This window comes from Perognathus longimembris, chromosome 1 (assembly GCF_023159225.1).
Source record: "Perognathus longimembris pacificus isolate PPM17 chromosome 1, ASM2315922v1, whole genome shotgun sequence".
Taxonomy (NCBI): domain Eukaryota; kingdom Metazoa; phylum Chordata; class Mammalia; order Rodentia; family Heteromyidae; genus Perognathus; species Perognathus longimembris.
The window spans coordinates 120,730,605-120,755,683 of NC_063161.1; the positions used below are offsets into that span (position 1 = coordinate 120,730,605).

The following is a 25,079-nucleotide window of genomic DNA, read 5'->3' on the forward strand; positions in this document are numbered from 1 at the left end:
GTTAGGATCCTTTTTGGTTGCAGAAAGCAGTGACATAATTTAATGCTCCAAAGGAAACATATTTGTTACTAGGATTACCAGGAATCCAAGAACAGAAGTTCTGTTCTTAGTTTTTTGGAATACTGGGATGAGAAAGATACCAAGCACCAATATGTTGCCTGAATATTTTCATCCCCTCAAAAGGAAAGCTGGAGTCCATTAATAAGTGGTTCCCCCTTTTTCCAGCCCTTACTAACAATATTCCTGTTTCTTTCCATGGATTTGCTTTTTCACTTTAACTAGACTCATATCAGATGTTTCTTTTCCCTTAGCATAATGTTTCCAAGGTTCATCTCTTCACTCCTTCCCTTATCGCTAAATAGCAATAATCCATTGTATGCCTCTCTTTTCTATTCATCATATAATGGTCATCTGGGTTGTTTATACCTTCTGGCGATTGCAACTACTATTGTTAGGAATAGCTATAAGCCTTTTTTTTTTTAAATTTAAAATTCTTAGTTCAGTTCATTTGAGTGTGTATGTATATGTTTGTCAGATTGGGATCATGTGGAAATTCTGTTTAACTTTTTGAAAAAAGTGCCAAACTTTCTATGAAGTGACTGTACTGTTTCACATTTACATTACCAATATGCAAGGATTCTGATTTTCACATATCCTTGCCAAGTATTTTCCATTGTATTGTTATAGTATTGCCATGTGAAATAGAGTCTGATATGGTTTTGTTTTTTTCTTATAGGTAATGTTGTTGAGCATCTTCTCATATCCTTGTTGGTCGTTCATTTGTTAGTTGGAAGTTGGAAGAGAGACATGTTCTCATTCTGTAGCCTAGGCTGGCTTTGAAATTGACATGCAGCTTAGGCTAGCCTCAGAGTTTGAATCCTCTTACTCTAGCCTTCTTTTTGAGTGCTGGGAATGTGCATCACCATACCCTGCTTCTTGAAAGCCAATACCATCACTATTATTATATTTTCTTTGGAGAATTTCCAAATCACTTGTCCATGTGAAAGCCACTAGGTTATCTCTAATGAGTAAGTTTTTTGTGCACTCTGGATACTAGATTCAGATTGTGTGTGTGTGTGTGTGTGTGTGTGTGTGTGTGTGTGTGTGTGTGTGTGTGTGTTGATACTGGGGCTGCAGGCCTCACAGCTGACTTTTTATTTAAAGTTGATGCTCTACCACTTGAGCCACCCCTTCACCTCTGGCATATTGCTGGTTAATTGGAGATGAGAATCTTTTCTGTCCCCACTGGCTTTGAACTGTGATCTTCAGATGTCACTCTCCCTGAATAGCTAGTATTATAGGCATAAATCTTCAGCACCTGGCTAGATTCAGCTCTTTGACTTGCAAAATTCCTGCTTTTTAGGTTGTCTTTTTACTTTCTTGACAATATTCTTAGGTATATAAAGGTTTTTGCACCTTAATGGAGTATAGTTTAAATGTTTCTCTTTTGTCAATCATGTTTTAGTGTCATATCTAAGAATACATTGCCAGATCCGAAGTTCAAGGTGCTCTTCTATGGTTCCTGTAAGAACTTTATTGTTTATTTAGGTTTCTAACTATTCAGAGTTAATCCATGTATAGGTGCCAAAGTCATTCTTTTGAATATGAATGTAATTTCATAAGTATTTGCTGAAGAAACAATTCCTCCCCTCATTGAGTGGTATTGACACCACTTCAAAATTAATTAACTTTAAACATACAACTTTATTTCTAGACTCTCAATTCAGTTCTGTTGCTGTATGTCTATCCTTATATGTGCCAATTCCACATTGTTTAGATTACTATACTTCTGTAGTAACTTTTGAAATTGGTACATATAAATCCTTCAACTCTTTCATTATCAAGTTTGTATTGGGCTGGGGATATGGCCTAGTGGCAAGAGAGCTTGCCTCGTATACATGAGGCCCTGGGTTCGATTCCCCAGCACCACATATACAGAAAACGGCCAGAAGTGGCGCTGTGGCTCAAGTGGCAAAGTGCTAGCCTTGAGCAAAAGAAAGCCAGGGACAGTGTTCAGGCCCTGAGTCCAAGGCCCAGGACTGGCCAAAAAAAAAGTTTGTATTAGCAATTTGAGGGCCCTGTGATTCCATACTAATTAAAATATTATTTTTCTATTCCTGACAAAAATGATCTTGGGAATGTGATAGCAATCTATAGGTACTTTCATTATTGTTGTCACCTTAATAAGTATTTCAATCTGTGACCATGAGATGGCTTTCTATTTCATCCAGTTCTTTAATTTCTCCCAACTGTATTTTATGCTCTTCAATATAAGACTCTTTCATTTTGCCTTAACTTATTCTCTGGTATTTAAATTTTTTAGTGCTATTACTTATAATTTCTTTTCTTAATTTGCACTTTGGATTACTTATTGATGGGATGTAGAAATAAGCAGTTTTTCCATTTTGATCTTATTCTCTGAAATTTTCTTTTTTTATATATATTAGTGGATTTCTTTTTAAAAAATTCTCTTCATTTTTCAGTGTATGGAATCATGTAATCTGTTAACATAGTGTACTTCTACCTTTTCAGTCTTTTCAGTGCCTTCTTTTTCTTTTTATTTTCTGATGATTATGGCTAGAACATTCTATACAAAGTGCTGAGAGTGAACATTCTGTTTTATTTCTTTTTTTTTTCTTTCTATATATGTGGTGCTGAGGAATTGAACCCAGGGCTTCATGTATACGAGGCGAGCACTTTACCACTAGGCCATATTCCCAGCCCTCTGTTTTATTTCTGATGCATTTTCTTATCTTTAGGACTGTTCGTATTTTCTATTCCTGGTTCAATTTTGGTAGATTATGTGGGAATTTTCTACTTAATCTAAATTATCTAATTACTGTATAATTATTAACAATCTATGTTTTTCATAGTGCACTCTTATAGCAATTTTCATTACTGTAAGGTCAGTGAAAATATCACCACTTTAACTTCTAATTTCACCTACATCTTCTCTCTTTCTTCTCTCTTTTTAAAGATACAAATGTGACAATTTTTAGTCTTTCTGTCATCCAAAGTTTGGTTTTGTTCTATTATTTTTCAGTTCCCTTTTGATTTACCTCAACTAAATTTTTTTTTTTTTTTTGGCCAGTCCTGGGGCTTGGACTCAGGGCCTGAGCACTGTCCCTGGCTTCCTTTTGCTCAAGGCTAGCACTCTGCCACTTGAGCCACAGCGCCACTTCTGGCCATTTTCTGTATATGTGGTGCTGGGGAATCAAACCCAGGGCCTCATGTATATGAGGCAAGCTCTCTTGCCACTAGGCCATATCCCCAGCCCCTCAACTAAATTTTTTATCTCTTTTCATCTGCTAATCCTAGGTGCATTTGCTCTTTGCTTAAATTCTTTAGGTATAATTAATCTTCTGGTTTCAGTTTTCATACTTTTTTTTTTTTTTTTTGCCAGTCCTGGGTGCTTGGACTCAGGGCCTGAGCACTGTCCCTGGCTTCTTTTTGCTCAAGGCTAGCACTCTGCCACTTGAGCTACAGTGCCACTTCTGACCATATATATATATATATATATATATATATATATATATATATATATTATTGTAGGGTAATCTATTTTTTGTTTAATTTTTTAATATATTTTTATTATCAAACTGAATTACAGAGAGGTTACAGTTTCATACATTAGGCATTGGATATATTTCTTGTACTATTACCTCGTTCCTCATTCCCCTCTCCCCCTCCTTCTTTCCCTTCCCCCTCCCCCCCACGAGTTGTTCAGTTGTTCAGTTCATTTTCATCAAACAGTTTGTAAGTATTGCTTTTGTAGTTGTTTGTCTTTTTTTACCCTGTGTCTCTCGATTGTAATCTATTTTTATCAGTGTTTGCTTCATGTATTTTGGGGCTATGTAGTTTTACTCATGTATGTTGTAATTGCTAATCTTCTTGGTGAAACAGTTGTAAATGAGGCCAATTAACATAGTTTTATAATTATTGCTTCTTAATATTTGCTTTTTAAATCTTGTAGGAAATGAAAAGGCAGTCACAAAACAAGGACTTTTATTTTTGCAACTTACCAGAGGTATTCTTTTTATGCCATCAAGTTACTGTCTATATGTTGTGCAGAGTTCCTTTATTTTGAACCTGAAGATATCATTTGTTGTAGAACATGTGTCTACAAGTGACAAATTCTCCCACTTTGTTTTTCTGGGAATCTTAATTTCTCCCTGATTTTGAAAGATTGTTTCTCTGGTTTTAGCATTTGGAGTGCCATTTTTTTTCTTTAGTACTTTAATGTTCTCCCAGTTCTTATTGAGCTCCATGATTTCTCATGAGAAATAATACTGGGTTTTTTTGTTGTTGTTGTAGGTCTTTCATATATGACAGATCACTTCTCTTTGTCACTTTTAATATCCTTTGAAAACTTAATCACAATATGTATTAGTGTGGACTTCTGTATATCTATCTTTCTTGGGTTTGTTGGGCATCTTGAATGTATAGATTTGCGCCTTTTTATAAAGTCAAATTTAGGGTGTTTTTGCTTTTATCCAGATATTTCTTTGCCTTTCATCTTTCCTATCCTTCTGGATTTTCCATTTTGCCTAAATTAGTATGCTTAATGGTACCCCTTAGTTCTGTCCATTTGCACCTCTTGGATTTTTTCTTTCTGATCCTTTGACTGAATACCTTCAATTGACCTGTCTTTATATAATGATAATTTTCTTCTTAAGTTTTCTACAAAAACCCTCTAATGTCTTGTTTATTCAATTTTTTCTTTGTCATCCCCACCCCCTCCAAGAATATAAAATTAAAGTAATGGTACTATGTTGTACAGACATAGAGAAAAGGACAAGGGGAACAGGAAACTGGCTCTTGCAAATGCAGTTCAGACCATATATTTAGAGGGCTGAACACAATTAAATATGTGATATCAAATACTTTGAAAGGACAAGGAAAAAGTTGGCATTTTTTACTTTCATGCTAATATAAAGGTATTTTCTTATTGTTTTTTCCTTCCTATTACAGGTCCTGAGGCTGTGCCTCCTTCTCTTCTCAAAGTAGTGATGAAACCCATAGCAACTGTTGGAGAAAACTACCAGTTTCCTCCTGCAAATTGGGCTGCACTTCTCTCTCCACTTATGAGGCTAAACTTTGGTAAATATTAAGTGATTTTAAGTCTTTATACTTTGCTTTTAGGATTTAATCTGAATAGAAAAACAGATTCTGTTTCATAATTGGTAATGACTTATAGGCCTAATCACCACACATCCACTGACTCAAAATACCTAATTTATTACCATACAGTTCTGAAGTCCAAAAGTCCCACATGACTCTAACCAAAGATCAAGGTAGTGGAAGAGCTGAAATTCTTTCTACAGTCTCTGGAAGAGATACCATTTCTCTCTTCCAACATCTTTGAAATGTGACTGACTCCCTTTCTCCATCTTCAAAGTAAGCAATGAAAGGCCCAGGCTTTGACACGTAAATCCCTGTTTCAGAACTTCTGTGGCCATTTGGCCCACTTAGGTAACTCACAGTAATCTACAAAACTCAAAGTCCTTGACCTTAATCCCTGCTGCAAACTTCTTTTGCCATGTGATGTACTATATTCAGAGGACCCAGGGATTGGGATGTGGATATGACTGAGGACCATTCTTCTTCCTACCAGAGACTGTGATGAGAGACATAGACTGCACATCTCTACACTTCTGTTTTATCCACAGCAACCTCTGTTAGTCAGAGTGTAACTACCCCACACAGATATAATCTCATATGCTTGACTCCTGTTTCAAGGAGGAACAGAGAGAAGGGGGAAGAGAAAATAAGAACACTTAAAGTAGAATCATAAGATTGTGTCCTTAGACTTAAAGTTTTGTACATTCTTAGCTGTATCTGTCAACTATTTTTCATTTTGGAAACCATGACTTACTTCCATGGGAAAACTTAAGGAAATTTGGTGACCAAGATCACTCCAGGCATGGACAAGAATGTTACCTGATCATGGACTAGAATTTCAAGTAACTCTTATCTTTATAAGTTAATTTATTTCAGACATTTTATGATAGTGATGAAAGATGATTAATAACTTGAAAAGTTAAGTTTGAATATGAGCTAGACTTAAGATTTTTTAAGTCTGCCCTCTGTTATTCATAAGTTCTCTCTTTTTCTTTGTATCCCTGTACTTCCTCTCTCTCTCCCTTCCTCCCTCCTTTTCTCCTTCTATTTTTACTTCTTGTTTCTCCATACCCATACCCTCAACACCCTCTGTCTTAATTAAGCTCAGCCTTATTCAAGAAAACCAAGGTCTGTGAAAAGCATCAAAATATAAATAATATGGCCTAAGAAACTTATTTTTTAGATCCTAAAATAAAAGAGCTCTGAAAATGTAAAAAGACAATATTGTATCTGTAGATTTGTCATGCTGATTTATCACATACTACATAACCTGCTTAGATATAACATAGGAAATGACTTGCATACAGTAATTTATATGTGGCTTTAGAGATAATTAAAGGTTATTTTGGTTATATACAACTTTTTGGTAAAATGTTTTTATTTGAACGTAATACTGTATAAGATACCATGTCACCATTTTGGACTTCCAGAGATTTCATTTGAAAAATATGCTCTTATGTCCTTCTTGCCTTTGTATGCTGAACTGAAAATAGCTGTGTTTGAGTTAAAATCCTTTGGGAGGAGAGAGAGAGAAGGTCTGATTGGGAAAATAAGCCCCCCAATGGGACTCCAACTACTGTAAAGACCAAACCAGTAAATTAGATGGCTATTCCTATAATCCATTCCAGATTCATATAGATGTGTCTTAGTGATGAACATGAGGTAGACAAGAGGGGAAAAACAGGACTAAGACTATCAGCTAGAATTTTCTCAATGTTGAATAGTATTTGAGTGTTTGGATTGCTTCAGAGAGTATAAGAAAAATAGCTAATTCAAGGTCCTTGCCAGTTCCAAGACTTGGGACAGTAATACCAATGAATATAGACTTTGCTCCATCACTCACAGGACTTCTGAAATCCTTTTTTTCACCTGAAATACATTTTGAGTTACTAATGGTCTAATGTAGGTCACAAAAATTGCCCAGACAAATGCTTTGCTTTGGACTTTAAAGTCTTAAAATGAACCAGACAAGCAACTTCATTACAGAAATTTCTTTCCTTTTTTCTCTTTCAGGAGAAGAGATACAGAAACTGTGCCTTGAAATTATGGTGACTCAAGCACAATCATCACAGAATGCAGCTGCTCTGCTGGGCCTGTGGCTGATACCACCACTTATCCACAGTCTGAGTGTATGTAGTAATTAAGATTGTTGAGCAGCAAGAGGACAAAGCTATTTGGGGAGAGATTAATATCCATTTTGATGTGTGTTCTCCAAATCAAGAGTAGGCAAATGGACATTTACAGAAATTAAGAGTAGCTGGGCAGCAGATTGGAAAATGATATGATTTAGAACCCCTCCATTGCTGTTACTAATCATGCTTCAACTACCATTTATTAAAAGAAGGGTAACTGATGATGAGAGATACTAAAGTTCCTTTCTCAAGATTATATAATTAGAAATTTGTGGAGTTACTTAAACCTAGGTTTGTTTGATGATATGGTATACATTTGATGATATGGTAGACATTTCTTTGGGTATTAAAAGAAAAGCAAGTCCTCATGCACTAGACTCATCCATATGTTATATCCACGCCCCCTCCCCTCTTCCCAAAGGAAACAATAATTAAGCTGAACTTGAAGGCTTGAGAGGGTTTGGATAGGCATCAATTCAGAACTATCAGGAAAAGTAGGTAGGAGAGCATAGATGGAGGAACTAGAACATCTTCCATAAATATTCATCTTGTAACGAGGAGGAAGTGATTCAGCCTAGTATTTGTGGTAAGAGTATAGGATTAGCTCCTTCCAGGCATTCAAAGGTCGATAGGAAGATATATCTCTTTAAAGTTGTGATATTAACACAATACATACTTTTGACATTTCAAGCTAAGATAGAAAAACGAATCCATTCTGTGATTCTGTAGAGGTTAATCTGTTCATTATAAGTAAATTTTCTTCATCATTGGGTCCCCCTGTAATCTTGCTTTACATTTTGAAATTAATGCAAACTTTTGCCTTTAGTTCCTATTCTATTCAGTCTTTCCTACTTTCCTAAAGCTCTCTAAATGAAAATGCATGCTACCGATGTCTGTGCCCTCTCTGTGCATTTTTTTTTATTACCCTACCTGTCTGCTCCAAATGACTTCTTTAGGATGCCACTTATTCTGCATTTACTCTATACCTGATACTTGTTGGCACTTGTTGGATACTTTAATCTCTACAACCTTGCCAGGTCTTGTTTTAAAATACTTTGAGTTATAACTTATATAACTAAAAATGGCCATTTTAAGTGTAAACTTCTGTGATCTTAACTACCTTAGAAAGTTTCTAGTTGTCTTCAAGAATATTTCTATCACTTAACCCAAGGTCAAATGGGCCTTTTCTTTTTTTAACAGTTCTGGGGCTTGAACTCAGGGCCTGAGCATTATCCCTGGCTTCTTTGTGCTCAAGGCTAGCACTCTACCCCTTGAGTCACTTCTGGCTTCTTCTATATATATGTGGTGCTGAGGAATCGAACCCAGGGCTTCCTGTATAGGAGACAAGCACTCTACCAGTAGGCCATATTCCCAGCCCCAAATGGGCCTATTTTTAATCAGTCTCTCTGCTCACAAGTTTAGATCTAGACTACCACTTATCTCCTGTCTTTTTTGTTTGTTTGTTTTGTTTTGTTTTTTGCTTTTCTTTCTTTTTTCTCCCCCAATCTTGGGGCTTGAACTCAGGGCATGGTCACTTTCCCTGAGCTTCTTTTGCTTGAACCACTGTACTGCTTCTGGCTTTTTCTGAGAAGTTTACTGGAGACAGTTGTCTCATGGATTTGTCTGTCCAGGATGGCTTTGAAGCATTATCCTCAGATCCTCAGAAGCTAGGATTACAGGTACGATCCATCAGTGCCCAGCCAATTATTTTAAAAGAACTTTTATATAAATGTAAACTTCACATAAATGTTACTAATTCTTTAGAATAGAATCATAATATGAGCTTTTTTTGTATTTATGCCTTATTTTACTTCTGGGAAATATATTTTATTTTACTTCATACAGTGATAAACGGGCAATTAGAAGTCAAACAAATTTGCATAGCTAATTAAACAGAAGGACACAATCTGACACTAAAGCTCTTTTTGAGTCAGGTATATTTAACAACCTGTTTAGTTGCCCTCAGAAACTTTATTGCATTTTAGAAACCCATTTCATTGTTAGAGCTCAGTAGCTTTTTTCCTTTGAAGTTGCATTGGATCATTCTTTGTATCTTTTTTAATTTATAAATTGCTTTTTAATTTATATTTTTATTAGTTTATATGTAAGCTGTATAAGGAAGGGGATTCATTTCAACATTTCTATACATACATGCAGTATATTCCATTCAATCTCATTCACTATTTTCTTCCCCTTTACTCCTTTCTAAAACAATTTCAATAGATTTCCTTTGTCTATGTTCAGTATATGCAAATACTCTTACCATATCCATCTGCTTTTATCCTCCTTGTTAGCCTAACAACTTCCCACTTTTAATTTGTTTCCTTATAAAATTATCAGTGATGTGTTCTTCAAAAAAGAATTCTGAAAAGTGCATTCCTAACTACGTTGATCTTTTTGGAAAGTTACTGGTTTAGTTATATTTTATTATCTCTTAGCCTACTTCTTTAGACTTACTGCCCCTCTAGTACTAAACATGTTTCTAAAGACTTTGAAAGCTTGCTTCCTAGAGTCTATGTCAAGTAAGAGGACTCATAATAGCTTTTGGCTCTTGCAAACTTGGACATGCCTTTGTCAGGTCCACATGCCCGGCTGTGATAGTTCCTTGGTCAGATGTCACCCCAGAATGACAATTCTCCATATGTTTTTCCTTCATTCCTTATATTTCCTTGTTAAAAAAAAAATATATATATATATATATATACTGTCAGGTGCTTTAGTTAAGTAATTGATTTCCAGCAGATGGGACTTTCATCTCCAGGAACCTTATTTGCTAGAAAATATGGCTTTTTAAAAACTAAATAGTACCTGTAATGTACTTTCAGAAGTAGCATTTATTCTCTTCTGTGAAAAGACTCAAGGTTTCATCTGAATAATGGATTGGCAGATACCACATAAACCTGAGTCAGTATGAATCAGAAGTAATTGCAACAGCCTAACTTCTATGCATCAGTGACCCACTGGGCCAAAAGACCCAAGAAAAGGAAGGAAAAGGAAGTTATTTTATTTCAGTCTTCCCTCACACTCAGTGATGACTTGAAGTTTTGACTACTGCATACCCAGACTTACCTGTTTACATCTGACCTTTTCTGTTTTATATCCAGCTGAATATCAAGCAATACCTCCTAGTATCAGTACCTTTGTGGATAAAACACATCTCTGATGAACAGATCCAGGGCTTTGTGGAAAACTTAATGGTAACAGCCTTCAATTCAGCTTCCCCACTTTGCAATCCTGAGTTATGCCCAAGTGCCTTACAGGGTCTGAGCCAGGCCATGAAACTGCCCAGCCCAACCCACCACCTCTGGAGTCTGCTCTCTGAAGCAACTGGGAAAATTTTTGTCCTTCTGCCAAATAAGATTCTGGTGAGGAACAAAAATATTTACATTCCTGACAATTTATGTTTGGGCTTCTTCAAAGTCACTCTGGCAAAGCTAGAAGGTATATGTTTTAAGGATGTGGGTGGGAAGGGTAGCAAAAAATAACCACATTCTTCACAAGAAGTGTGTTTGCTTCCAAGATCTAAATTGAGGTTGAATATTTAGAACAAAAGTTAGGAGTGAGTTTAAAAGTAGGTTAACCAGTGCTGTGCCAAAAAATAATGTTGCTAATCCTTTTACCAGGGGCCTGTAGAAGATGAGTAAGCTCAGAAATTTTTATCCTTTTCTACTCAGAGTTCTTTGGCATGTTGTCCAATACATTAAATAACTTAATATTAGCCCATCCCCTCTCTTAGAAGGCTGCTAAATTTGAATTTTACAAAGAGGCCCATAATATACTTAGAGCAATAGAATTTTGATAATAAGAAAAAAATAAAGCCAAACATATACACAAACTAATAAGAAAGATCTTTAATGATTAAAAATGGAGCTTATATTTTGGTTTATTTGAAACTGTAACCTCTCTGTAATTCAGTTTGATAATATAAAAAAAAAGAAAATAAAAGAAAAAATATGAAATTAAAGCCTTACTAGTTGCTGTATTTAGGGATAAACAAGTCTAATAATTTGTCAAAACATTAAGAATACACTTATTCTTACTTTGGGTTGCATATGATATGCTGTGACTTTTCTTTACCAGAGAAAAGATCTAGAGCTGTATATCAGTGTAGCAAAGTGCCTCTCAGAAATGACGGATGATGATGCCAATCGGATTGTCCAGATCACTACGGTAATAATGTGCCTGTCGTTTCTTTTTATTATTGAGGCAGAAATTATAAATTAAAGAGTTGATTCATTGTCTGTTTGCCTGAAGTTTGTTTTTATATGTGCTTGTTAATTTTAGGAAATTATCTTTTTATTTCATTTATTTTCAGATGAGTATGTGGATGAACAACTTTTTTTGTTGTTGTTTTCTTTTTCAGGCCAGTACTGGGGCTTGAACTCAGGGGCTGGGCACTGTCCCTTAGCTTTTTTGCTCAAGGCTGGCACTTCCGGATTTTGGGTGGTTAATTAGAGATAAGAGTCCCATAGGCTTTACTGCCCAGGCTAACTTTAAACCACAATCCTCATATCTCATTCTCCTGTGTACCTATGATTTACAAGCATGAGCCAGCTAGTAATGGGAATATCCTAACCAAAAAACGATTTGGTTCACAGAAGTCACAAATAAATAGTTCTATTCTTAAATTATTTTGTTGTACCTGATACTGTCCTTTTGGAATACATAAGGGTGGTAGATTGAAAACAAGGACCATCAGTCCTGACACCAGATAATTAACAAGTACTACTTCTTCTTTGTCGATGATAGATGAGCAAAGAGAAGCACATCAATAAGGTTTCCACATTCAACAAATAAATTACAGAACACTATTAAGTTTAGATTGCATATAAGTAATGAATGATTTTCAGCATAAGTACATCCCATGCATTTTATTTGAATATAATCTTGCATATGGCTAATACAATGAGCCCCTCTCTACCATTAGCTGGTGGACATTTCATCATTTATTTCACTGTATGTCAGGTTTGCCTGTTCAGTTGGATCCTTGAACTTCCACATCATATAGCAGTGGTCAAACTGTGGTCCCTGGGTCAATAGAATCAGCACTGCCAGTAACTGACTAGGAAGGAGAATTCTCAAGCCTCACTCCAAACCAGCATGTCCAATAGTCTGTTTTTAGTCTCTCCAGAAAAATTCTGGTGTGTAGTCAGATTGAGCGTCACTACTGCAGAATACTTAAAATACCTGCACTTTGGAAATCAGATTGTTTTAAAGAAAACCAGTGTAGGAACGTAGTAAGAGAATGAACTCTGGTACCACACTGGCCCCAACAATTTATTAACAGTGTGACCTTGGTTATGTTTCTTAACTTCTTTCTGCCTTAGTTTTCTACCTTAGTTTCTCTACCCCTAAAATGAAGATAATAGCATCTACCTCTTAGGAATGTTTTGAGAGTTAAATCACTTGTTTTATAATAAGTACTTGGAATACTGCCTAGCCCAGGGCAAAGACTCAGTAATTATTTATTATGGTAATTATTGCATTCACACAAGCATATTTTATTAATACCCTCATGTAATGTAATGAAATAAAGTGCATAATTTACCTCTTGGTATCAAGAGCAAAAGGTCATGGTGCTACTCACCAAGGTTATTTTTAAAAATGTCACTAGCACATGCTAACAGTATTCTGATGTCATCAAAAGTGTTAGTCTCCTTTAAGTTAGTCAAAGTTTTTATTTGTTTTAAGTAGGAATAGAGGTTAAGAGTTGAGTGGTGGCAAAGAGCACAGAGCCTAGGTTCCAGTTCTTATTACATCACTTCTCATGTGTGACAGCAAGATACTTAGGCTCTGTTCTTCAGTTTCTTCACCTATAAAAGAATAATAATAATAATGATTCGATGCAGAGGGTTGGTAGGTAAATTCTTAACATAGAAATTCTCAAATGCTTAAGTCTTAGTTTCTTAAAAACCATTGGGAAACTCAAACTTATATGAGTTAAATCTATTGATATTGACATTAGCTGGAGTTAAAATTAGAAAAAATGATTTTAAAATGTTCCAAAAACCACACAAAATACTAGGAAAAGTGCCATTATTAACATTTTTGTAAATGTCTCTAAACCTGGCTTAGAAAACAGTGGAATTCGTATGGGAATCTTCATTTAATGTGGTGTGGAATTGTTTTGTAAAGCATGTAAAGAAATTTCAACTTCACCAGTAGGTAGGTAGAAAGAGGAAGAGTGTGTTTGTAGTCATTTCTATTAATTATGGGATAATCAAGGATACTTGATATCGCACCAAAACTCAACAACTGGTAGTTTCTTAACAGTATTGTATAATACAACCATTTCAGTGAAATGTGTACACTCTTTTATTATAACTATATTATTATATAATTGGTCTTGGGCTTCAGGTCTTTTACTCATGAATTTTATTTTATTTTATTTTTGCCAGTCCTGGGCCTTGAACTCAGGGCCTGAGCACTGTCCCTGGCTTCTTTTTGCTCAAGGCTAGCACTCTACCACTTGAGCCACAGCGCCACTTCTGGCTGTTTTCTATATATATGGTGCTGAGGAATCAACCTAGGGCTTTATATATACAAGGCATGCACTCTTGACACTAGGCCATTTTCCCAGCCCCTACTCATGATTTTCTATTATCATATGTGAATTTTGAAGATCTTCCAATGCAGAAACATTTCATTATACAGTATCAAAGCATCATAATTGTTATTACTCTCCTCACCCCAGAAAGCATTTTTTTTTTTGGCCAGTCCTGGGCCTTGGACTCAGGGCCTGAGCACTGTCCCTGGCTTCTTCCGCTCAAGGCTAGCACTCTGCCACTTGAGCCACAGCGCCGCTTCTGGCCTTTTTCTGTATATGTGGTGCTGGGGAATCGAACCTAGGGCCTCGTGTATCCGAGGCAGGCACTCTTGCCACTAGGCTATATCCCCAGCCCCCAGAAAGCATTTTACATATTGAAAAATTGCCAATCAGAAGTAGCAGATAAAATGTATCTAAAATTCTAATTTTCAGTATAAAATTCATTTTTTTATCATTGGAAACAAATACTATCAGATATTTTCCTTGTATGGGCTTGGCCCAATTCCTGCATATTTTAATAAAGCAGTCTGTTAAATAACCAGTTTTAAAGTCACAATTTGTCTATTGTTCTTTCAGATAAGAAGGGTGGCTAATTCACTCCCAACAATTTTAAGTTTTTCTTCTTGAGACAGCCAATATGCCTATACATATTTCCCAGTTTGGAACAGAATATAAAAAAGGTATACACTCAAGGACCAAGATTTAATGACACTAATAATTTTTTTTTAGTATTTACAAGACTATTTTATGTGAAACTGCCATGTTTTTAAACTTATAATCACTGGCAATGAATAATACAATGAACAGTAATATACTTTGGTGCAATCATTAAAAAAAAAAAAATTTGAACTCATAGAACTAATGCAGTAGCCTTGGGATTTCCAGAGGTCTGTGCAATCACATTTTGAAAACTGAAATGATGCATGTTAAGTACTTAGAATGGTATTTGACTTAAGACAAGTACTATATTAGAATAGTTATCCTCTTATTATTATCTGTTTATACCTACCTGTTGATCTCCAAACTCATTCATGATTTTCTTGAAGAAACACTAGGTACCATTTGGACCCTCTACTGTGTGTGCATTTTAATATAGCAGACAGGCAGATAGGTCGCTGCTGCAGGAAATGAATAGTATTAGCATGTGGAACAATAACATCTGGCTCACTATTTTTGTTTTGCTCTTACTTGGAGGCTCCGTAGCTACTCCAGTTCATTTCATAATGGCCAAACAATTTCTTTTTATGCAGAACAATGTGGAAAAAGCTGCCTTCGTCAAGCTGTACTTAGTCTCTCAAGGAAGATTCCCCTTGATGAGTCTAACTGATATGCTCAGTGTCACTGTGCAGCACCGCGACAGAGAAATACTTGCCTGGATGATTCTGCACAGCTTATACCATGCACGGATTGTGAGCCATGCCAACACAGGTGAGGCCAGCTGGGGTGAACCACAGGGACAGAAAAAGATCTGCCTGCTGGCCCTTTTAACGTGCCCGTGTCTTTTCAGCTAGTTTAAAAGCTAGTTCAGTGCTTTCTGACTCCAAGACCATAAACAAAGAATGCCTTAGACAGAAATGAGCAGCTATATAGCTCACAACAGCCACTTCTTGGATACAGGAATAAATCCTTTTGAGGGTTTTTATGTTGTACTTAGCCTTCTGGTTCTTCAAGGATACAAACGAGCACACCAGGATGCTCTTATCAATTTAATTTCAGTTTCTCAAACACATGGGCATACTTTGATACTGCCTGAAATACCTGATTCACAATGAAATGACGTTTTTGTGGTCATTTAATAAGCAAACAAAAAAAGTCAAATGGTATTCTTTAGAAAACTTCTTGGGTTAAAAAGACTAAAACCTTTTTCATATGTCTTTTGGCCATTCTCCTTTCCTCATCAGAGAAGTCTCTTTTTAAGTCTTTAGCCCACTTGTTGAGGGGGGCTGTAGGTTCTTTGCAGTTTTGTTTTGGAGGAATTTAATGTTTTTAGTTCTCCTTATATTTTAGAAATGAGGCCTTTGTCCATTGTATGGCCGGTAAAGATCTTTTCCCAATCTGTGGGCTCTGTTTATCTTGTGAGCTATGTCCTTTGCCCAGCAGAAGCTCTGCAGTTTGATGCAGTCCCATTTGTCCATCCTTTCTTTGATTTGTAGCATTGCTGGGTCTTTGTTAAAGAAGTTCCGTCCTGTGCCAAGGAGCTCAAGTGTTTCTCCTACTCCTTCTTTTAGTGTTTTCAGGGTATGTGTTTTAATTTCAAGGTCTTTGATCCATTTGGAATTGATTTTGGTGCAGGGTAATACATAAGGACCTAGTTTTAGTTTGTTGCAGGTGTTGAACCAGTTTTGCCAGCACCATTTGTTAAAGAGGCTATCTTTCTGGCCATTAAAGAAATGCAAATCAAAACAACATTGAGATTCCATCTCACCCCACTAAGAATGTCCTTTATCAAGAAAACTAACAATAATAAATGTTGGAGGGGATGTGGCCAAAAGGGAACCCTACTTCATTGTTGGTGGAAATGTAAACTAGTTCAGCCACTCTGGAAAGCAGTATGGAGATTCCTCAGAAGGTTAAACATAGAGCTCCCCTATGACTCAGCAGCCCCATTTTTGGGCATCTACCCAAAAGACCACAAACAAGAACACACTAAAGCCACCAGCACAACAATGTTCATCACAGCACAATTTGTCATAGCTAAAGTATGGAACCAACCCAGATGCCCCTCAGTAGACGAATGGATCAGGAAAATGTGGTACATATGCACAATGGAATTTAATGCCTCTATCAGAAAGAATGACATTGCCCCATTCGTAAGGAAATGAAGGACCTGGAAAAAATTATACTAAATGAAGTAAGCCAGACCCAAAGAAACATGGACTCTATGGTCTCTCTCATATGGAATAATTAGCACAGGTTTAGGCTAGACACAGCAGAGGATCACAAGAGCCTAATAGCTATGCCCTTATGAATGCATAAGATAATGCTAAGTGAAATGAACTCCATGTATGGAAACAACTGTTATATCACTGTTGTAATTACTTTCAACATGCCATGTGAAACCATAGCTTCTATTGTTGATGATCCTCTTGTATCCCCTTCCTGTGGTTGTACCCGCACTATCACTCTTATCTGAGTACATTGGAAACTGTATATATTGGTATTAGAACTAGGAAAGTGAAAGAGAATATCAAAATTAAGAGACAAAGGATAAAAAGACAAACGACTACAAAAGCAATACTTGCAGGAACATTTGGTGTAAACCAACTGAACAACTCATGAGGGGAGAGGGAAAGGGGAGGGGGAGGGGGGATGAGGGAGGAGGTAACAAACAGTACAAGAAATGTACCCAAGGCCTAACATATGAAACTATAACCTCTCTGTATATCACTTTGACAATAAATAAGAAAAAAAACTTTTAAAAAAGAAGAAAAAAAGACTAAAACCTGGCCACACTAATTTTCAAGCCTTAAGCTAATCAGTCGTAAGGTACAACTTTCAGACCATTGTAGACATTACACTTTAATAATCACCTGAAAGCAGAGCTCCTCTATGGCTCCTTTAATCTTTTTTTTTTAATCGGTGCTTATTATTTCTCAACACTGTATACAGATTCTGAGTGGCCTCTGGCCTTATGGTCCACATGTTGCTAGGAAGCCCTAGGGAGCCTAGGCAAGTTGCTGGTATCCATTTCCTTCACCTATTTATCTTGTCTTTATGGCTTTGATGGAAAATAGACAAACATCATTGCAGTAATTACTCTGTAATTCATCCTCCTCAGCAATTGAGACCATTTTCTCATATCTGCTTAGTGTATACACACTGAAAAGTGAACTTGTGATGAAAAAAATGAGTTCTATTTAGTTTTATTTGAAAGGAAACCATGCTTGAAAAATATAGTAGATGTTTCCAGATGAGAATAAAGGTATTTATAAGTTTAAATCCCTTGATATTGCCTTTGTCTCTAATATGAAAGTCTGAAATGAAATTCTCATTTTCCTCTTAGTCAATTTTTAAAAACCTTCCTAAATAGCTTTCACCTTGCTGAGAAACCTCATGCTTTTTTTTTCACAAATGATAAAAATCAGCATTTATGCACCCATTTATTCTCTCAGTGGCTGGTTTTTCTTATTTTTTTATGACTTTGGGATATGTTTATTCCTATCATTTGGCATAAATTGGGAATGCTTAAGTGTAAAGGACTATAAAAACAACTAATTACCCAAGCTTCAATATTACCAGGTAATATTGAAGAAGTTCTAATAAATATACTTTATCATTAGTAGACAGGGAAAATTGAAGGATAAATTCACTTTTGAAAATAAACACCAAAATATGGTTACTAACTATGAATAGTATCAACTCTCCAGGCATTCACAATTCTCAGGAATTGTAGGAGGAAATCAAATTCTTGAATAGAATTCTTGCCAGGTGTTCTGTTTTAGTTATGACTGTCAGTACTGATCCATTCTGCATTCCAAAGAAAAATCATTGTGTGGTAAGAAATGTCCTCTTTGTTTCAGGAGTGTTGAAGAGAATGGAGTGGCTCTTGGAACTGATGGGTTATATTAGAAATATTGCTTACCAGTCAACATCTGTTCAGAACGTGGCTCTTAATGAGGTACAATCTACAGGAGTTGCTTATAGCTTCCTTAATCAACTCACAAAGAGATAAAGGTTATTTTGGCTCACCATTTTAGTTTACAACCAGTTGCCCTCATTTCTTTGGGCCGGTGGTACTTGGCAGAAGGATACTATGGATCAAAGCTGCTCACTGCATTGCCAGGAAACTAAAGAGAGGAAGATGAAGGAACCAGCGTGCCACAATCCCCATCAATAGCACACCCACAAGGACCCAAAGACCTCCCATGAGGCTCTTCTGCCTAAAGGTTCCACTGCTTTTCAATAGTCCCTCCCTGGAGGCTAAGTCGGTAACACATGGGCTTGTAAGGGACATTCAAGATTTAAACTACAGCACACTAGTTGCAGCTTTTCTTTTTCTCCTTACTTTCTTCCTCTCTTCCTCACTTTTTCTTTTCCATCCTCTCTCTCTTTCTCTCTCTCTCCCTCTCTCTTCCTCTCTCGTCCTCTCTCTTCCTCTCCTCTCTCTCCTCTCTTCCCCCCTGCTTCCCCTCCACCCCCCACTCCCTTTCTTCCTGTACTGGAGTTTCATCTAAGGACTCTGTGCTTGCTCACAGCAGGCATTCTCTCTCTTGTACCACAACTCTGGGCATTTTGCTGGGCATTTTGAACATGTTCTTTAGGACTTTTCTCTCTGTGTTGACTTCAAACTTCAAACCTCTGGATCTCAGTCTTCTAAGTAGCTAGGACTGCAGGCATGGACTATCGGTTCCCACTTCCTTCCTTTCATTTTTGGGAAACACTGGTGATAATTCTCGGGTGCCACATGGAAACTACTATTCTTACCGTTCTTATAAACACCCAGGATTGTACTATGAGAAATACTTGAACAGATTATTTTTTAAATATGATGTACAGAACCCATACGGCACTAGCTGGAAAGGAGAACCCAACATCTTCTATCTCATGAAGTATGTTAGGATACCAGATTCTGGCCTCTAGTCTGGCTTACATGTGACTAACAATGCCTAGTATGAAAGAGATTCCTGAAGTGTATGCAAATTTTCTGTATTTGTGCCAGTACTTCATGCACATGTGTATTAGAGTGTTCAATACATTTGCAGTGTGAACTATGACCCCCCCCACCCCCAAAAAGTGGAAACCTCTTGTACTGGGTGATCTTTAAAAGAGAAAGATAAATACATAAAATGAAAACAGCTCTTTTTCATTCTTTTCTTAATTTAGATGCTGTGTATTTTTTAATAGAATATTCTCTGTAGTAATGATTCAAGAATTAGTAAAATTTGCATAATCTGGAATGTTCTTTGCAATTTGGCCTAGTTTTTCTAGAGTTTGTGTTTTTGAAAGTTTAGTTATTAAACTAGAAATGTTATGAGACTGTGCACCTTTTAAGTTTTTTTTTGAGCTATCATAATCCATCCTCTTTCTTCTGACCTCTTAAGTTTTTTATTAATTTTCTTTTTTTTACAAAAAAATTAAAATCACAGAATAAAGATTGAAAAAGAAATATAATTATAGTGAAAGTAATTTAAGAACTCAGATAAGATACACTTATCATCAAGTCTATTATTCTACAATCTGAATGGATTCTATATTTTCCAAATATATCAAGAGAGACTTCTTGTACAAAAAAAATCAGATATTTTTAAATATACCTCTTATTTTTTAATTATTTAAAAACACCAAAAACAAGGAGTGTTTAGATATTTGAATAATCAGGAATTACGTTTCTCCTAAAATGTTAGAACAAAAATAAAACTGTTGAACCTTCTATCTTCACAAATGAGGACTTAAAAGAATTGTACTCGCTGCCTTACATATGAAACTGTAACTCCTCTGTATTTCACTTTGACAATAAGGAACAAAAAAAATTGCAAAAGCCCTAAAATGTGTCTTCATTATGCATGGAAATTAACTTTGCTGTCCAGTTTTCTTCTGGACTAGGGACAAAGAAGAGGAGCAGTGAGTGAGATAACTTTTGTATTGTGATAGGGATTGTGTATGTGGACATATTCCTTTGAATTGCTAAAACATATGACCTAACATTGCTTCTGTTTTTAATTGTAGGCTTTAGACTTCTTGTTGGCAATATTTGCAGCGGCGGTAGTGGCTTGGGCAGACCATGATGCTCCACTCCTCCTTGGTCTCAGTGCCAGTTGGTTGCCATGGCATCAGGAGAATGGCCCAGCTGGGCCAGGATCAAGCTTCCTTGGCAGGAGTCCAATGCACAGGGTCACTCTGCAGGAGTCTCTGACTCTCCTTCCCAGTAGCATGCTGCTTCTGCTGCAGAAAGAGCCATGGAAGGAACAGACCCAGAAGGTGAGGCTGGCAGCCACCTGCTTAGTTGATGGGCAGGCAGGCTTTTGTCTCTAGCAGTTCCTGCTGTAGGATTGAAGTGGGAGTTCAGTAAAACTTGAATCACACGATAGGCTTTCTTACATACCCCAGATCTCAGAGAGATGCAAAGACAGCCCAGGTAACTGCTGATTTTGAACAACAGCAATGACAATAGCAACAACTAGCTTACAGTTGGGGGTTAGGGTGGAAAGAAAAATCTGTACTTTAATTCATTTTTTGGAGGCATGTGTGCTCTGATCCTAAAGAAGAAAGAGTAGTAAATTTCAGATGAGAATCTTAATGTGCGGATGAGAATGAAGGCACATTCAAGATTCAAGTATGATAAGTAAGCAGGTAAGTAGGACACACAGTCATGAGGAGCAAAAAAAAGGAAATGATCAGTAATACCTGAGCTGGCTCAGGGGACTCTTCCCACTGGAACATCTGTTTTCTTGCAGAGTAGTTAAGGTTGCTCATAGCTTATTCTGCTCTACACACTTGCTACAAGTACTGACATGACCCTGGCCCAAGGGAGATGTCAAATATAGTTTTGTCATCACCCTCTCTCTGATAAACATCCAAATTGTAGGAAACACCTATTGGTATAAATACCAAGGTCCCTGTTCTGTTGGCAGAACATGTGAAAATTCTGTGTTCCCTGTCCTTGACCTGTCATTACTATTGGGAGATTCTTTGGTTGGGAGATTCTTTTTTTGAATTTCATTTAATCAAAACTGGATTTTATATGAAGTTGAAAGTTTATAACTAACTTTGTTGCTTATATTTGAAATCTGAACATTAATCTTTAAAAACATATCTGAACAATGAACCCACAGTTTAGCTATGCATAATTCTTCTAAGTTCCTCAAATAAAATGTCTTTTCCACTTAAATCAGATAAGCATTAGTATTGCTTTCTCAATGTTTTTATTTTACGTTCTACTTTTAATCAAAATAAACTTACATGTGGTCTCCTATTTTGTTATTTCTGGATCAAGACAGTGTTCACTTTGGACTACGGTGCAGACATCTTGTTTCGATTATATATTTGCAGTGCTTGATTTATTCGCTTACTGTTAAGATATTATAAAACCAAATTGAGAAATTGAAAGAAATACAAGAGAAAAATTGAATTAAATTGGGAGTTAGAATTATTTTCTTTTCCTTTCCTTAATCCAGCTTTACATATCTAAAGTTGAAATCTTGGTAAAAAAATGAGTTACATTTAGTCATCAATGAAATTACCCTTTATCTAATTCAAAAACAATTTGGGCTGGATCTGGGAAATCATTCAAACTCATGAGTACTATGAGCTTTTACCTCGTTTGTAGTATTTATTCACAGTTAACTTTCTTGGCTTTACCAACAATATTTTGTGCTCTTTCTCTTGCATTTCAACTTCTTTTCATACTCATTTAGCACAAATTGTTCTCATTTACAGAAACACATTTCATTTTAGCAACAAGAGCTTACATCTGATAGATTCCTGTTTGGTGTGAGCCTAGGAACATAGGGCAAAATGCATATGGAAATAGTGGGAAGAGGCATGATGCAAATAAAACATATGGCTTTGCAGCCAGGAGTAGCTGGGCTTAACTCTTGACACTGGGAATAGTTGGGTAGTTATTAGCTGATCTGGCCTCTCTGAGTGGTGGCAGATAATATTCATGGCCTACAGAAGATCTTCTGGTCTTAAACATGTCTCATCTCTGCTCCTGCCTAGGCAAGAGTTACCCACGTATTGCACTAATCTTCATGTGTGCTGGCCTGGGGGACTGATTGATCTCATGTTGATAATAGCATTCTCTTCACGGACACTATTCTTTTTCATCCTAGTTCATTGACTGGCTATTCAGCATCATGGAAAGTCCGAAAGAAGCCCTCTCAGCAAAGTGTAGAGATCTTTTAAAAGGTATTACACTTCACACTTTTGCCCAATGTAGATGCAAAGCATCGACTCTTGTCTGGGATACGGAACAGCATATTGTAATACTGGCATATGAAAGAGCTCCACTTCATGTTATCTCAGTAATCGAGAGTGATCACTAATGTAGCATTTTGAGCCAAAACCTGGGTTCTAAAAATGTTCCAGTGCTTCTAAATTTAACTTTTAGGTTGTACTTGTCATCTGTGCCTTGGAACTTAGGGATCTGGTGCCAGTAGCTGCTGCTGTTGTCCTGGATTTACTGTATGATAATACACTGAATGTGTCATTTCTGTTGGCCTGTTCTGTGATAATTTATCTGGTCTTTCTATTTTCCAAAAAACAAGAATTTGTGAGTTGTGATTTTTCTTTCTAATCCAAAGTGCATGGGAAACCTATGGATGATGGAATAGTGCTTCACATGATTCTAGTAAAACTTAGAACTTCACTAAAAATCTAGACTTTGATCTGATCCCCAGAGACTTGCTGACTCTATTCCTTTTCCTCTAAGAGTTTGAACTCATTTTTAATGATCCTGGGCCCATAATATCATTGGTTCCTCCAAACAAATATCTTACGATACAAAGTTAATATATTTGCTGATACCAAAGTGTAAAACAGTCCAAGGAAGCATGAATTCACTTAATTATATTCTCATGAGCTTACTATTAAAGTCACAACACTTGTGTAACCTGGCTTATATATATTCCTTCACATTCCTACATTTTACATATATTTGTAGTAGTATTGCAAAATAAGATATGTGATAAGTTACCTAAAAGGATTTCTCAGAATTTGTCTTCTTTAAATTGACCCCCAAGAGACACATGACTGTGCAGAAACTATGATGTATGAGTATATGTCCAAATATAATTTACTACAGTCATACCTGTTCTGTTGATATAAGAGCTCACTTTTGTAGTATTGTAGGTTTTGTATTTTTGGCTTTAAGTAAGTACCTAATGTAGATAACATATTTATGTAGAAAAAAGATTAAGTAGATTTATATTAAATACAATTTTTATAAAAGGAAAACACATGGGGTTGGGGATATGGCCTAGTGGCAAAAGTGCTTGCCTCTTATACATGAAGCCCTGGGTTCAATTCCCCAGCACCACATATACAGAAAACGGCCAGAAGTGGCGCTGTGGCTCAAGTGGTAGAGTGCTAGCCTTGAGCAAAAAGAAGCCAGGGACAGTGCTCAGGCCCTGAGTCCAAAGCCCAGGACTGGCCAAAAAAAAAAAAAAAAAAAAAAGGAAAACACATGTAATTAGCACTCATGTAATTAGGAACATCTTTAGTCTCCCAGAAATCAGTTTCCAGTTCATCTTTGCAAACTTCATTATTAACTGAATACACAGTAACTGAAAAACTTTCCACCAACCTTTAAAATGGTTTTTTTTTTCAAAATTCAATGTGTATACTTTATTTTTGTTCTTATTTATTGTCAAAGTGATGTACACAGAGGTTACAGTTTCATACATTAGGCATTGGATACATTTCTTATACTGTTTGTTACCTCCTCCCTCATTCCCCCCTCCCCCCTCCCCCTTTCCCTCTCCCCCCATGAGTTGTTCAGTTGGTTTACACCAGTTTTGCAAGTATTGCTTTTGTAGTCGTTTGTCTTATTATCCTGTGTCTCTCGAGTTTGGCCTTAACAGTTTGCCAAGACTTGGTGGGAATTCTTAAACTTGAAGATAAGCTGAGAAAAAGCTGACACCTTTTTGATCAAAGTGACCTTTTCAAGTGGAACTACACCAAATGCAACAATGCTCTCTCTCTTTTTGTCTCCTTAGCTACCCTGCTGTCCTTAAGAGTTCTCCCAGAGTTTAAGAAGAAAGCCGTGTGGTCCAGAGCATATGGATGGTGAACAGTTTTACAGTAGTCAACAGAATTTTCAGTTGATGCAGCAAACCAAAGAAATAGACATTTTTCAGAATTTATGTCTGAGACTGGTGAGACATTGATCCTTACAGCTAAGGGTCATGAAAAGGTGGCCAAATTACTAACAGCTTGACCCATGCATGGCCAGGAGAAGATGAATTCCTTTGGTACCCAGGCCACATGAGTCTGAAATGGAATATTCCTGATTTGGCCAGAATTCAATAGAAAGGTGTTCTTTGTGAAAAGTTCTCTCCCTAAACTCTAGTAAAATTTTATTGTAAAGTTTGTGCATGTGACTTTTATTTGTTTTAAAAGTGTTGGAGATGCGTTTGCCTACAAAGCAAATTGTAATGGTGACAGTGATCTTATGTATATCCCAGTAATAGTAAGACCCTTCTGCTTGGTTTCTTGTATGACCACAGGTAAGAAATTATTTCCTCAAGGTATTTCCATTTGGTCTGCAAAATTAGAAGTCTACTATTTGAGGCCAGATGTTCCTAACTATGTACAAAAGGAAATTTTCCTTACAAGTCCTT

General features: G+C 36.5%; 1 protein-coding gene and 1 long non-coding RNA gene across 2 annotated transcripts in view; one reads left to right on the forward strand and one right to left on the reverse strand.

Annotated features, from left to right (window-relative positions):
- Positions 1–24,828, forward strand: part of Focad (focadhesin) — a 267,544-nt gene extending 242,716 nt beyond the window's left edge. Inside the window, exons 36-44 of the mRNA XM_048358113.1 lie at positions 4,972–5,100; positions 7,135–7,250; positions 10,358–10,618; positions 11,334–11,423; positions 15,051–15,228; positions 18,321–18,418; positions 20,467–20,718; positions 22,572–22,647; positions 24,456–24,828. Of these exons, the coding sequence (XP_048214070.1) occupies positions 4,972–5,100; positions 7,135–7,250; positions 10,358–10,618; positions 11,334–11,423; positions 15,051–15,228; positions 18,321–18,418; positions 20,467–20,718; positions 22,572–22,647; positions 24,456–24,529 (1,274 nt within the window). The 3' untranslated portion in view covers positions 24,530–24,828. The remainder of the gene's footprint in view (positions 1–4,971; positions 5,101–7,134; positions 7,251–10,357; positions 10,619–11,333; positions 11,424–15,050; positions 15,229–18,320; positions 18,419–20,466; positions 20,719–22,571; positions 22,648–24,455) is intronic.
- Positions 12,048–18,298, reverse strand: LOC125360413. The gene is made up of 3 exons (XR_007212741.1): positions 17,331–18,298; positions 14,810–14,918; positions 12,048–13,066 (listed from the first exon to the last, which is right to left on the reverse strand). It is a non-coding gene; the product is annotated as an uncharacterized LOC125360413 (long non-coding RNA).
- Positions 24,829–25,079: the final 251 nt, after the last annotated feature.